Source organism: Centruroides vittatus, unplaced genomic scaffold, assembly GCF_030686945.1.
Source record: "Centruroides vittatus isolate TY-2023 unplaced genomic scaffold, ASM3068694v2 contig_1159, whole genome shotgun sequence".
NCBI classification, from domain to species: Eukaryota; Metazoa; Arthropoda; class Arachnida; order Scorpiones; family Buthidae; genus Centruroides; species Centruroides vittatus.
This window is the reverse complement of record NW_027120745.1, coordinates 2,208,423-2,223,723: the sequence shown is the minus strand read 5'-3', so window position 1 is coordinate 2,223,723 and position 15,301 is coordinate 2,208,423. Positions and strand designations below refer to the sequence as shown.

Here is a 15,301-nt window from a genome sequence, read left to right as displayed (position 1 = left end):
AACATTGTACACTACAGGAGGGAAAGGTCAGAATGGCTCAAAAACTATAATTAACAGACAACCCTCTACAATAACGATATAGAGAATTGCAGATGTTATTTTCTTTTTTGTTTTGAGGTCAGAATCAACTTTTCTAAGCACTTACATTACATAGCTGAGAATAATTTCAGATATTTTGATATTCAGTATTCAGAACTGGGCAATTTCAGTTTTACTTTCCTGGCTGTTATGTATACATAACAAGGGAAAGTATTGGAATCCTGTCAAATTTGATGCTGTGAGCTTTTGCAAATCTACACTGAGATTTCCTGAACCCAAAAAAGTTCCGTGTGTGTGTGTGAGCATCTATTTCATTTAATATCTCAAAATGGGATAAAGATTAAAACACAAAACTTGGTACAGTAGCTTTTGTACAAGAGGCATTGATGCTATTAAATTTTGATGGTAAAAGGTTTAGGGGAGGAGAGATGGAAGGTGATCACATGTTATATCTCAAGTAGGGTTGGACTTAATGAAGATTTTACTTGTTAGCGTTTACAGTTTTTTTTTTTTAATAAAATTCATTTTTACCCTCATAATTAAGCACTTTGACATTTTAGAATAATTAATAATATAAAAAGTTATTTTTTTAAATAAAATCTCATAACAACCAGGAAAATTATGCAACTCATTGCTAGATTTTTTTAATATTGGTAACACTGCATAACCAAGCAGTGGTTGTACAAACGAATGATCCCCAGATTCAAATCACCATCCAAAACCATTGAAGCTGCTGAACTAGTAAGGTTTAACTTGTACTTTTCTAACAAGATTTATGAAGAACTAGATTTAATCAGATTTGCCATGATTAGTATATTTTAATTTTAAAGAACTTTTGTAGATACTTTTGTAATGGTATAGAAAAAAATCAATTTTTTTGCAGCTTTTAAATCTACCTTCAAATAAAAATATAAAAATAATGAATACACTTTGCATTAAAAATATTTTGTTTGATTAATTATATTTAATTAATTAAGAAAAATGTATAAAATGATTTTTTCATATACAATACTATCACTTAGAGAATAGAAATATTGCATCTGTATCCCTGATTTATTCTGAAGAATCTTACTGAGAAAGTTTACTTAATGCAATAAAAATATATTTTGAGATTTACTGTATAAAACTAGACATATTAAATAAAAAATATAAATTAAATATAAAATAATATAAATATAAATTAAATTTTAACATAATACTATTAATTTAAAATATAGCTTTTATCATAATTAAAAATTTTTTACTTTATTTGCTAAAACACTTATAAATTATTTTTGTTTTGTTCTCCATTCTGCTCTTCTGTTTTGTTATCCATGTGCAATGCAACACTGTTTCAACCATCATGCATGATGTGAATGGTAACGCACAATTCCATTTTCAGTAATTACAGTCGTTGCAACCACATCATGGCATTCATGGATAACAAAACAGAAGAATGCCAAATTATTTTATAAAATTTTATGCAATTTATAAAATGTTTGCAAAATATCTAAAAATAAAATTAATTAATTATAATTAAATATATCATAAAATGCTAAAAATAAACACCTATCAATACTTCCAATTAAACACCAAAAATCTCACTCCAACAAGTTTACAATAAAACACCTTAACCTTTTTACCAGTAGATTTGGTTCTTGCTTGATAAAATTGGTGGCAGGTTAACTCTTTAAACATGAAATCAGCCGATTCCATTAATTAAAAATGAAATCGGCCGATTGAAAAGTTGTTAGACTAGTTTTGCTATACATTATACAAGTTCCCTTTGTAGCCTGAGGAGTAAAAACAATTTACATAATTTACATACATTTAGGCATTAGCAACAGAGATGGAGTGTTTTCAGAGCTTAATCATGTCAAGGTTATCAAGTAAGAGAAATTTCAGGAAAGCTAAATTCATTAAAAATACAAGATGCAACTACTAAGTTCAGAACTAAATTCATACAAGTTTTTGACAGAAATGATTCAATTTAATATCAGTTTTCAAAATAGACTCCTCCATAATCTATACAAATTTCTTTATGCTTTAGTAATTGATGTACACACTCCTGAAAGGTTTTTTTTCGAATACTGTGTAGTCTCCTCATTACAGCTTCATGGATTTACACAATTGTCTCCCTTTCAAAGGAAATTTTAATTTGGGAACAGGAAGTGATCAGTTAGATTCACCAGACCTGGCCCCAATTGACTAAAATTGTCCCTTTTTTAAAGCAAAAAAGGGTGACAATTTCAGTCAATTTAGAAAATCCAAGAAGCCAAGAGAAGGAAACTAAACAGTATTTCCAAAAGACCCTTTCATAAATTACTGGAGTGTACAAAAATTGGCATAGATCACAGAGAAGTGTATTTTGAAAACAAATACTAAATTGAATCATTTCTACCAAAAAATTTTTTATAAATTCAGTCTCCAAACTTAGTAGACATACTTTATAGAAGGCATAAAAAATATTCTTTTGCACCAGTAAGAGTTAAAACACAAAAATCCTAGGTTTAACTAAGAACCTTTAGATATAACCAATGTCAAGAATAACAACTTTTTTACACTAATGTAAAGAGTTATTGTATTGATAAATACCATATAAAATTATTTAATCAGTTCTTACATTATCAAAATAATTCTTAAAAATAAAATTTCTTTATTTTGTATATGATAAATTTTAATAATAAATTGTCATTAAAATATTATATAATATATAATATTTTTATTATATTTTGTAATAGGGATGTCCACAAACCACATACTCCAGTTGAAGAAAATAGGGAATAAGTCAATGGCTATCAAGGCCAGTATAACAGAGGAGGGAATTTAGGCTACATAAAGCATAGCTTCTTCTTAAAAAAAATTATTCTAAATTGCAATATAGATTAATATCTGTTGAAATTGTGTTATAGACATGATGCCATTCATGTGGAGACTATTAGCAGAAACTTCTTTAATCCTAAGGCTCATGACAGGTTGGGATTTCCTCTGGAGTCCACACATTGCCTTTCCATACATTAGTAGAAGCAATGTTGAGCAAGAGACAATAAATCAGCAATACTGATCAAGAACTGGTGATATAACAGCAATGTTATTCGATATAATTACACAATTGTAATTATAATAATCCTTCCATTAATGCAAGTAATTAGTTCCACAAAAACAGAATGTAAATAAAAACCACATAAATGGAACCTTGGAGAGTTGTTTAAAATAGGAATCTGTTTTATATTCTCAAATACAGCATTTTATTGGAATAGAAAAGTTTTAACTAAAGCATTTTTAAATATACCTCTATATAAAAGGTTACTGATAACAAAAACTAAACTTTTTGATGTAATTATCATTTATTTCCATGATGTTAATTATTTAAAATTTAAAACATTTTAAACCACAGTATTAAAGTAAATTTATGTAAATGGAGGGATTACTGTATTTGATTTAACTCATTATTATAAAGAATTAATGAGAGATGAAATATAATATAGTTATAAAATAGCATTAAAAATCCATATTTTATAGTATTTATGTGAATAATTATAATTGTATAATGTAAATGCTAAAACTTAAAAAAATTGAAACATTTAAAGCAGAAAAAACCATTTAGACAAAAACATTAGCGACTGAACTTAGAACTGTTACAATTGTTTTCTGTGACTGATCTACTGTGTCTTTGTTTTGTGTGTTTTTGTTTGTTCAGATGGAGTTAAAAAAAATATTTTTCTCTTCTCCCACTTGATGTTTAAATCATTAGGAGGTTCAGCTTCCTTAGACTACAGGTTTTAGGAATAAGGATCACTTGGAGGTCAAAATTTAAAAAATATTGGAATACATGGTTTCTGGATGTTCCCATATATTATTAGTATTATATGAATGTTAATATGTTATTTGAACTTTGTTAATATACATTATTTTTTAAAACAAACATTCATATTCATATTTTTTAAACTAAATACTTCACAGTATTTTTATGATACATAAAAATTTTGCAATTAGAGATCCTAATAGTTTTTGAATGTCTTTAAACTTTATATTATACTTTAATATCATGCCTCTTCTCTAGCATCGCCTGCCCACTAAGGGAATATATACAGCAACAACTTTAATATCTTCAAGGAATCCTCTTAAGATTTGTAGTCCATGTAATATTTGAGATTAACTATTCAAAATACTTTTTTTTTTTATCAGCAGGTATAACATTAAAAAATATTTATAATTATGTATTTTTTATGATGAATAAAACCTATAATTACATAATCTACATCTTATAACATTCAGATCTTTGGTTTATAACTAATAATCAAAATATAATAAAATATCACATATTGTGAATATTTAATCCAAAAATTCTTTTTCTTGAACTTTAACTCAAGAACTGTGAATTTTTAAAGAAACAAAGTCGTAATTTCAGAGTTCTCAAATGAGTAATGATTTAATATAGGCCTACCATAAATGAAAGTTGCTTTCATTAAGGGCTGTCCATAAACTACATCTGCATTTTTCTTGAAATTTTTACTCACCCTCCCACTTTTATTCCAGTTTGTCCAAGTTTCCATAACCCCTCCCCTCTGAATGTCCAACACAACTCAACCCCTATTAAAACTTTTATCACTTTATGAATGATAGATACCTTAAGTAAAAACAAAAGATATAATAAAGTGCATAAACTGTTTAAAATTTAATGAAATAAATGAACATCCACCGAAGCTCAACCCCTTCCAATCGTCTGACTCGTCTAACCCCCTTCCCTCCAGTGAGGATGTCATTTATGGACAACCTTAGATAAAATAATTTGCTAGTAAACATTAAACATTTTAGATGGTTTCAAATATTGATTTATTCAAAGCAAACTTCTCAATTATTAGATAAAAATATTCAGGAGACAACCTATAAATAAATTTGCACGGTAGTTACTATTTTCAAAAATCTATATATAATAATAATAGGAATGGCAAAAACTAATACTATGTGAATATTGTTTGTTGATAAATCTTTTATCAAGTATCTCTCTCAAAACTGGGATTGTGTAAACACACAATGCACAAAACCAAAACCAGCACTGTAAAAACAAAAAATTTACAAACATTTTCATCTATAGTTAGGTAAACGGTATAGAACCAAACAGCTAACAAAAATTAAATGCTTTTTTCATTATAGGAAACAGACACACTGTCCAGAGCATAGTACACAATTTTTGAACTAGATTCCGCCAACACAAATGCACGTTAATGTTAATTTAAATTGCATAGGATATCTATGTCATAATAATTAATGTGAAAATATTGATTATTTATTTGTTTATTGTTTAGATAATATACATATTTGTAAATTTTTTGTTTTCACAGTGCTGGTTTTGGTTTTGTGCATTGTATCTTTTATCAAAAATAATTAAACAAAAATAACATAAAATGTAACAAAATGATAGTCAATAGAAGCAGTACCAGCTCTAGCCTTTATCTGCATCCCATGCGAGAAGTTTTGGTAAGTCCCAGGCCCACTAATCAATATACTAGTGTAAATTTCGTGTCCATTTACTCTCAGTAGCCTGACTGCACCGTTTGATCACACCATACCTAAAGCCAGCACCGGAGTTTACAGACAGGAACAATGCTTCATAGTCACATACCGTGAAATACGCCACCGTCGAATCATTAAGATCCCGTAGGTTTTAAAGTACTCGTTCCAGATTAGCAAAAACGTACGTACGTTCTTCTAGATTGCAATCAACATACAAGTTAAGTAGTCTCTTCATTTTAATAGTGGGAGAAGTAGTCTTATCCACTACAGTATGTAACTGTTGGCCAATCTTATGGGCTTTTGCCAATGCAAATATGTGTGGCAGCATTGGCACCATAGCTACAGATTCAAAGCGACACATTTTATGGTACGTGACTACAAAGAATTGTTTCCATCTATAAAACTCGAACCCTGTTCCTGCAAACTGGGAGTTTACAGAAATGAATTTACAACATATTAAAGTTTTAGTTTCTTATAAAAAATATTATTTTATTGCTTAATTTTTAATACAATAATTCTGAAAATTTAATATTCAGTAAAAATATTAAATCATAACATTCGTAAAGGACATAGGACAAGCAAAACACGTGTTTAAAGGACACGAGGTAAACAAAACCATATCACATTAAACGTCTTATAATGATATAATTATGTAATTATGAATTAGCCTGTGTTTTTGTTATGATATTCAAATATGCAAACATGTTAAAAAAAATGGCACAATTTATGATTGTTAACGGTTAGAGAAAGGGAAATGTTTAAAATTTTATTTTTCGTAATATTTTTATTTATTTGGTTGGTTTTTTATTCAGTTTAAAGAATACCTTTTTAGAAGCGACGATAAATGGCGACCGAGAAACGAAGCAGAACATCAGGGACGCATGCGTAATAAACCAAACGATTTCGTGTATCTTTTGCAAGATGGCGTCTAGGTTACTCAAGTTTACTGCTGTTGTAAGAAAATTCGCCGGTCAGTCGCAAATTGTAAGTTAAATTTAAATGTGTACGGAAAACATTTTATGAAATTAAACTTTATAAGTAAATATTATCATTTAATCAGTTTTTATTATAAATTAAAGTTTGTTTATAAACTTATATAACTTTTACCCTAAAATATCTTCATAACCTGAAGAATTTAATATTTTGAGATTTTTATAAATAAATAATTCATTTTACGTGTAATAAATGTAATAAAAGGGTACTAATATTTCATTGGAACGTTTAAAAATTATATTGATGAATTCATATTAGCTTAATTTTTGGTTAATTTTCTATCCAACTTTTCAAAATATCATATTCAACTTCATGTGAAAAGCTTCTGTGTAACTGAGAAATCCTTATCACACACTGTACTATGTGTCCTGCCATCATCCCATCCCATCATCCTTGGCTTCATTTGAAGCGGTGCTAGTGTTGCCATCTTTACAAAATCGCTGACCCGGACGGCAGGTCAGGTTTGTTCGAACAGAAGTTCCTGACGCATTCACAATGTCATTTTACAATGCAAAGAATAACGTGCATGCTGGTTCTAAATCAGTTACAGTTAGGGACTAGGGACTTGCGTAGGAGTAACGTGCAAAAAAAAAAAAAGGTTGAGAGGCAGGTTGCGTGTCACACGTCAGCATAAACAGGGTAACATGGCGGAATGGCAAGTGAGTTTCAGTGAGTGTGAGGTCTTTTGTTGTTCAAATGGTGTAAATTTATAACAATATTTAAAAGAACTTTGTTTCGTTGTATTTTCACAATGTTTACGAAATTCCCGGACAAAATTAATAGTTCACCCGGACAGTCCAGGAATTGACTCACTGTCCAGGTGAAAATCGGATGGGTGGTAACACTAAGCGGTGCTATGACACATGATTGGACTGGTAGTGTACTGCTTTTAGCAATGAATCCTGATTCTGTTTGGGAATGGATGACCAGTGTGTTAGTGTGTAGGTCCACTAGTGAATGTTTTTATTGTACGGTGTACTTTTCCAACTTTTATTGTCGAGTGGTACACTGTTTTCATTGTTGGTGTGCTAGTCTGGGAATCGTCTTGTATGACGGTTGGTTACCTCTAGTAGTGATGCAAAAGGATATTGACTTTTTATTGATGGTGTTGCAAGAAGCCATTTTCCAGCAATATCTTGAACACTTGTTTGGATGTACGCTGCTAGGGTTTCCGGGAAACCCTAGCAGCGTACATCCAAACAAGTGTTCAAGATCTTTGTCTTGTTGCCACACTTCTTTGTCTTGTCCAGTTTTTAAATTTCTCACTTATTGAGCATTTGTTGGACCATATGGAACACCAGTTTTGGCCATGTATGAATGTGAGAGATCTGGGCCATGTTCAGTAATGCAGAATTCTTGCTGAGTCTAGTTATGCTGTGATGTTGAACTCATTTCTAACTACTGCTTGACTCCTCTCACTTCTAGAATTCCAGCTAGTTTGGTCAGCTTCTTTTATCTATGCTAACTTCTACTAGTGATGCCATTGTCTTTGTCTTGTCGCACGATTTGCAAGATGGCTGCTCGTATTGGACTAAACATATTTTATTATAACAGTCACAAAGTTATTCTCTTATTCTACTCATTCTAAAATGACTTCAAAATGTAAAATTATCATACGTCTGTATAAGATTCCAAATATGTTTTAATGGAAGATAATGGTCCATTTTGTTGATTACAATTAATAATTGCTTCAGTAATTTTATCACGATCTGATGCAGCTTCCATTTGAATAATTGTATTGGTTACTTCATTCTTTTTGACCAGTTCGTTTGCGACAATTGTTGCAATCGTAATTTTAACTTTGTCTACCATTTTGCCCAGTTGTCTAACTAAGATTAATCATTCAATGATGCTCAGAATGTTCTTAGCTCTGCCCACTAAGCCACTCAGAATTCTAACTTAGGTGTTCTGTGTTACTGAACACAGCTCTGGTGGCAGTTGCAACATCTGTGGACAAATGTGTCACAGGATAGCAGTATACCAATTGTATTGCTGCATATATTCAGGTAAGGTTGTAAATACACTGTCACAGTAATTTTATCCAATTCTGCAACAGTTAACCTGTTGCTGAGGTAGTTATTATTATTTTCCGGTGTTGAGATGGAGTTTAGTAGTAGGTTAACTTCTCTGGAAAAACTAACATTTTTGATCTGTGAATTAAATGGTTTTAGTGAAGGTCACATATGAGTTTGAAAAATTATATTAATAAAAAGTGTTTTTTTTTTTCCCTACAATTTTTAAAACAATCTTCACCCGTGACTACTGGTACATATAAAAGTATATACATATATTTAAATTTGTAACAGACTAATGACAGGCTTATTCAAAAGGTGCCATATTTAAGTTTACCTCGGTACCAAATGCTCTAGCCAAGACCCTAGCACAAATGCATAATGTTCAAGTTCTGTAATATGTATGAGGGCAAACTGATGGTTTATTGCTTTCTGTTTCACTACTACTGGTTCTACATCAGTATCATCATTTCCAATGTTTTTGAAATCATTTTTGAGAATACTTTTTGATTCATTCCTGAAACACTGGAATAGCTTCTAGATGCTATTCCCAGAGTGCATACATCTGCAAGATGTTCAAATAACTAAAGTATCAAGCTGATAATCAGTTTATGACTATTCAATATATCATCATTATAGGATTTTTGTTCAAGATGATAAACTGATATATTGAATTTCCAGACTTTAAAGGTTAAGTGATCTTGTACTCTAATAGCCTGCAAATCTTCTGTGATGCAGCTTTCTGTGTATGAACAGCTACACTGGTGCCATGATCGTATTGTGAAATCTGGAAGTTAAAAACCTAGAAATTTCTGAATTTGTTCACTCCAGTTATAAACGACTTAATCAACAACATTCCATACCCGGGAAATTGTTGACCCTCGAATGGCAACGATTGTCCCCTAACTATCAACAAACCGTTATTCCTTCGGAGCAGGTAGATCATCTTGCACGATGGTTTATAGTTAGCGTCCGAACTAGTCGTTTATTTAATATCCCGGGAACACCTATGGCCCTAATAGTGATTCGTTTTCGATCACGTGACAAGTTTTCCCATCAAAAACTTATAAAAGACGCTTCCTTCCCCCCCTGAGGGGCTCCTTCGTCTCGCTTTTACGACGTGCACTACGCCATCCGCCGGACTCTCAAAAAGTTTCTAAGTTCTTTAAGTGCCACTGCCCTGCCTACGGAAAAACAAGCTCTACGTGCCATCGGCCCATTACCGGATTCTCCATCAGCCAAACTTTATCGTCACTTCTGATTCCGTCTATTACGGACTTGTTAAGAGGTATGAAAAATAATTGTAAACTCTCTCTCTCCGGCCCCTTTTGTATACGAGGGTAGAAGTGTACTTTAGTTCGTTTAGCTTTCATTAAATTTTGTTTTTGTTATAAAATGGTGTCTTTCTTGACTGTCGGCTTCGCCTTATCGTCGACCCCATCCTTCCTCCTCCTCCACTCGCGTAACGCGTAACGCGCCGTCGACGTAACAGCCATCCTTGACAAGTGAGTCACGGGAAAAAGAGGTACGACTCCCTCTTACCTCCCCGAGATCTCACACATTGGTGACAATCGAAGGGGTGGCGTCTTTTTAGGCACCCCCGATTTCACAGTATTCTTGAAACCCCTTTTCTTCCAAATCCTTTAAAATCCGATGGTTTTTTTAATGTAATAATTATCAAAATATTTCATACTTTTATTTAACTATTACTTTGTTTACATAAAGATATTTGATAAATTCTCTTTTCCTCTTTTACAATAACAATCACTGTAGTGCCATCTATTGCTTAAGTAAGCAAGCTTTAATCTGTCACTAGGTATCATTTATTACCAATTTGGAGGCACCGTCAAGAAGTGTTTAAGATAGAGAGGTGCAAAGATATGATAGAGATGGTAAGAGATGTCCAAGGTATGGAATAGTGAGGTGTCCAGGTTAGGAAAGTAGGAATACGAGGTGTGTTCAAAAAGTATCAAACCTTTGGTCAGCAAAAATACATTTATTGATTTTGAGGTACAAAACCCTAATCCCTTTCAAAGTAGTTTCCTTGGTAATGTATACACTTCTTTCAGTACTTTTGCCATTGCTGGAAACACTGCTGGAATGCTTCTTTTGGAATGGCCATCAGCCGGTCCGTTGCATTCCGCACGATGTTTTCTCTTGACTCAAATCGGGTTCCTTTTAGCGGCATTTTCAGCTTGGGAAATAGCCAAAAGTCACACAGAGCCATGTCGGGAGGGTACAGAGCATGACGAATTACAGGAATGTTGTGTTTGGCAACGAAAGTCTGAATCAGATGCGCAGAATGGGTGGGTGCATTATCATGATGGAGCTGCCAAGTTTTGGTTGACCACAGATCTGGTCGTTTGCATTGCACAGCATCACAAAGACAATGAAGGACCTCCTGGTAGTACTCCTTTGTGATGGTTTGGCCTTGTGGTGCATACTCATGATGCACCATCCCACAGGAGTCGAAAAAACTGTCAACATGACCTTGACATTGCTGCAGACCTGCTGCACTTTTTTTGGCCTCAGGGATGTCGAATGTTTCCACTATGATAACTGCATCTTGGTTTCTGGGTTGTACCCATAAACCCACGACTCATTGCCTGTGATTACAGTGTTCAGGAAATTGGGATTACTGCTTGCATTGTCCAGCATGTCCTGTGCGATTTCCAGATGCCTTTGCTTCTGCTCCACTGTTAGCAGTTTCTGTATGAATTTTGCAGACACACTCTCTCTTCATACCCAAATCCTTGGTCAAAATTGAATGTACTGATCCAATGCTTACTCCTGTTTCATTCGCAAGTTCTCTGTGATACAACAGTCCAACATGACCAAAGTCTGCACTTGCTCAATGACAGTCTCATTTCGACTTATTGAGGGTCTGCCTGAATGCAGTTTGCTGTCTACTGATGTGCAGCCATCTTTGAAGCAGTAGTACTATTCTTTTATCTGTGTGTTGCTCATGACATCGTCCCTGAAAGCCTGTTGAATCTTGCGAATGGTTTCCGCTTGAGTATCGCCAAGCTTTTGGCAAAATTTGATGCAATATCACTGCTCAGTTATTTTCCAACTTACTGGAATCCGACGAGCGCTAACTATATGTCCTCACTCATAGGCTGACTGCCAGCAACTGATGCTTCCTGTGGGCAGGAAAAAATTCAGGACTGCACATGACTCCATCAAAGGAGGCCTCCCACGTGTGATTAGTTTACGCAGAAAAATAAAGGTCCGATACTTTTTGAACACCCTTTGTACGTTATAAAGCCTATACTTTTGTCCAGTGTAAGGGAAAAGTGTTGAAGTTAGTAGGGTGTCCAGCTTAGAGAGATTTCCAACTTTTGAGGTTTTATTGTATTTGTACTGTGTTAAAAGTTCAATAATATTTTTGTGAGTTTGATTATTTTAGGATCAAAATAATTTTTCCACAACAATAACAGAATATTCCATACTTTTGTTCATGGGTTCTATGTAAATGTCAAAGCTTCAAAATTCCAAAAAATTATTGATTATAAAACTCAATTCTTTTTTAATATACATTTATATATAATATATTTTAGTAGTTTTATATATATATATAGTAATTTTTGTAAATGAATTATTTATTTTTTAATTGAGCTATGGTATTTTTATTTTAAGAAATAGGATATTACTAAATATTATATGTAAATTTTTTTCTTTTCATTTATTATGATTTAATATTTACTAGATAAAAAGGTATCAACATGCAACTTATGCTCAGACATTGTTAAATATACCAGAAACAACAGTGTCCAAACTTGACAATGGATTACGAATAGCTACAGAAGATTCTGGTACATCCACATGCACAGTTGGTTTATGGATTGATGCTGGAAGTCGTTATGAGACTGAAAAAAATAATGGAGTTGCTCACTTTTTGGAACACATGGCTTTTAAGGTAATTTAATAAAGATTATATATATATATATAGTGTGTCAATTTACAATATAGACATTTCTCTTTTAAAGGGTACAGCTAAAAGATCACAAGTTGATCTTGAGTTAGAAGTAGAAAATATGGGTGCTCATCTTAATGCATATACTTCTCGTGAACAAACAGTATATTTTGCAAAATGTCTATCAAAAGATTTAGAAAAAGGTATGATTATTTTAAATTTTGGATTTAAAATTTATAAGAAAAATTAGAGAAATATTTTCTAAAATTTTTTTTCATTCAGTTAATTAATCTCATTTAAATTATTTTTAAATGCATTTTATATGTAGTCTTTTTTAACTACTAATTAATCATTAATCACACTATGACTGCTGAGAAACATTTATTTAAAGATGCTCAAACATTTTCAGCCTAATTTATATTTAACGTTTTGAAATAAAATAATATTTTGTGATAACTTAATTTTTAAATGAGATTTTAACGTTGTACTTTACAAAATTAAATTTAAAAAAATTGCTATTTCTCTAAATTGATAATGCAGTTGTTGCTAAAGTTTTTATTTTAAAAAATTTTATAATTGCATATTTTAGTTTTTATTAAATAGGGGAAAAAATTTTAGATTTAAAAATAATAATAATGTTTTTTTTCTTAACAAAAACAAATGATTATTATAAAAATATTTACATAACTAATATATTGAACTAGAAAGTTCAGTTAGCAGATATTTGTGATATATGAATGATAACTACTAGTTACTTTTAGATCTACATACAAAAAACCTTTTTCATATCCCAGTATGAACAGATTTAGACAAAAACGTTCGTTTTGTCGAAATCTGTTTGTACTGGGATATAAAAAGTTTTTTTTTTTTTTTTTTTTTTTTTTTGTTGTTGATTTATCCTTCCCGGGGATTGTGAGAGTTGTTTTACTTTCAGATCTACTTTCAGAATATTTACAAGTAAGTAGTAGTTACTTGTAAGCATTCAAAGTAAGGAAATGAATACTTTTTTCAAAACTCATTCCTTATTACTCCCAGAATCGACACAACAAAGGAAGAATAAGAAACAATTTTGATTTCCATTTATTGTTGCCTACATTCTGGGATCAATGGTTGTATTGAAAAAGATATTTAATCTAACTTATTTTTAATAACCAATTCAAATAAATACCTATTAATTTAAAGATTAGAGATGACTCCAACACAACTTTCTTTCAATACAATAAAAATATAGGACATTTTTTTGTATAACCATTTTAGATTCATCCTGCATACAAGGTATTGGCTGAATAGTGAAGGGATGTTTATGATTTATGAATTTCCAATTTAACATCTGAAAATTTATAAGAATAAAAACTCAATAAATGAAACAAATAAATAAAAAATAATAAAACAAACAAATTCAAGTTCAGCAAAAAGCATTATCTGAACTGTATCTGAGGCATTTGTCTTAGTCACAGAATATAGATTGGGATATCAGACTAATACTTCACTATTTGATTCTATAACATTTTGATATATGTTTCATTTTCAACAATTCTAACTGAAACGGACCAAAAAAGGCCAAAAATGTTTTTTTCATATAATAAATATTTGACTGATTTAAGAAGCAGTGTAGGTTTTTAAACTTAGGATTATTGTACTAAAATTTAAAACTTTTTCAAAGCATAATTTAATAATTAAACTTATTTTTAAGATAGGTTGAACAAATGTTTAAATTAATTTTAGTGGATAATTATCTTACTATTATAATAGGAACATTATTTTTATTATTAAATAGTATTAGTATTGAATTTTTCTGATTAAAAAAAAATGTTTTAAATAAAATTGTATTTTAAAATTATAACTTTTAAACAAATTTTTGTGTAGCTGTTGAAATATTAGCTGATATCATCCAAAACAGTAAATTTGGAGAAGCAGAAATTGAGCGAGAACGTGGTGTTATTTTGAGAGAAATGCAAGAAGTAGAAACAAATTTGCAGGAAGTTGTGTTTGATCATCTGCATTCAGTTGCTTACCAAGGTACACCTTTAGGAAGAACTATTCTTGGCCCAACAGAAAATATCAAGTAAGAAAAATTAATTTGAAATACTAATTAAAAGTGTCAGGTTTACATAAAATATTAATTATTGACAATATTGGCTATATAAAATTATAAAGTATCCAGTGATTCAATTTTAACTTTAAGGTTTAAATTTAAAAACTCAAGCATAAAAAATAATGAAACATTTTGCTATCATGTCTCAAAATAAAATTTATCATAAATTTTTGAAAATGTATTTTGGATAAAAATATTATAAAATCAAGAACTTTTGTAGCATTGAGATATTGAATAACCAAAATTCATGCCAAAAATGAAATAATTAAAAATTGATTACTTTTTATGAAATTTGGTATTATATATATTTAATGAATTAACAACTTTATTCAAAGTAACCAAAAAGTTATTTATTTCAAGAAATGTTTTTGGTCACATTTTGATTATTTTCAACTTACAGACTATACAAATAATTTATATTTGTAGGTTATTTAGTTACTTGTAAGTTAAATTGAAGTATTTTTATTGTCCAATTTGAGTTAATAGTTTTAAATACACATTATTATGAATTTGTTGAAATTATGTATGTTCTATTTCTGAAATGTAATATTTTCAGGAGTATTTCAAGAGATGATTTAGTGGATTATATAAATAATCATTACAAAGGATCAAGAATTGTATTAGCTGGAGCTGGTGGTATGCTGATTTTTTTTTTTTTTTTTTTAATCAGTTCAAAACTTTAATTTGAATATGTAATCTATTAATCATTTTAGAGTAAAAGATAATTTATTTACACAATTTGTTGTTTTC

The 15,301-nt window shown here is 30.7% G+C and overlaps 2 protein-coding genes across 3 annotated transcripts in view; one reads left to right on the top strand and one right to left on the bottom strand.

Moving 5' to 3' along the window:
* Positions 1 to 6,433, bottom strand: part of LOC136980651 (N-acyl-phosphatidylethanolamine-hydrolyzing phospholipase D-like) — a 71,313-nt gene extending 64,880 nt beyond the window's left edge. Inside the window, exon 1 of one of the 2 annotated variants that reach the window (XM_067276793.1) lies at positions 6,360 to 6,433. In XM_067276793.1, coding sequence (XP_067132894.1) covers positions 6,360 to 6,407 — 48 coding nt within the window. In that variant the 5' untranslated portion in view covers positions 6,408 to 6,433. The remainder of the gene's footprint in view (positions 1 to 6,359) is intronic. The other variant, XM_067276803.1, reaches the window with a different exon arrangement.
* Positions 6,369 to 15,301, top strand: part of UQCR-C1 (Ubiquinol-cytochrome c reductase core protein 1) — a 35,767-nt gene continuing 26,834 nt past the window's right edge. The window contains exons 1-5 of the mRNA XM_067276816.1: positions 6,369 to 6,519; positions 12,250 to 12,459; positions 12,530 to 12,659; positions 14,323 to 14,521; positions 15,108 to 15,187. Coding sequence (XP_067132917.1) covers positions 6,457 to 6,519; positions 12,250 to 12,459; positions 12,530 to 12,659; positions 14,323 to 14,521; positions 15,108 to 15,187 — 682 coding nt within the window. The 5' untranslated portion in view covers positions 6,369 to 6,456. The remainder of the gene's footprint in view (positions 6,520 to 12,249; positions 12,460 to 12,529; positions 12,660 to 14,322; positions 14,522 to 15,107; positions 15,188 to 15,301) is intronic.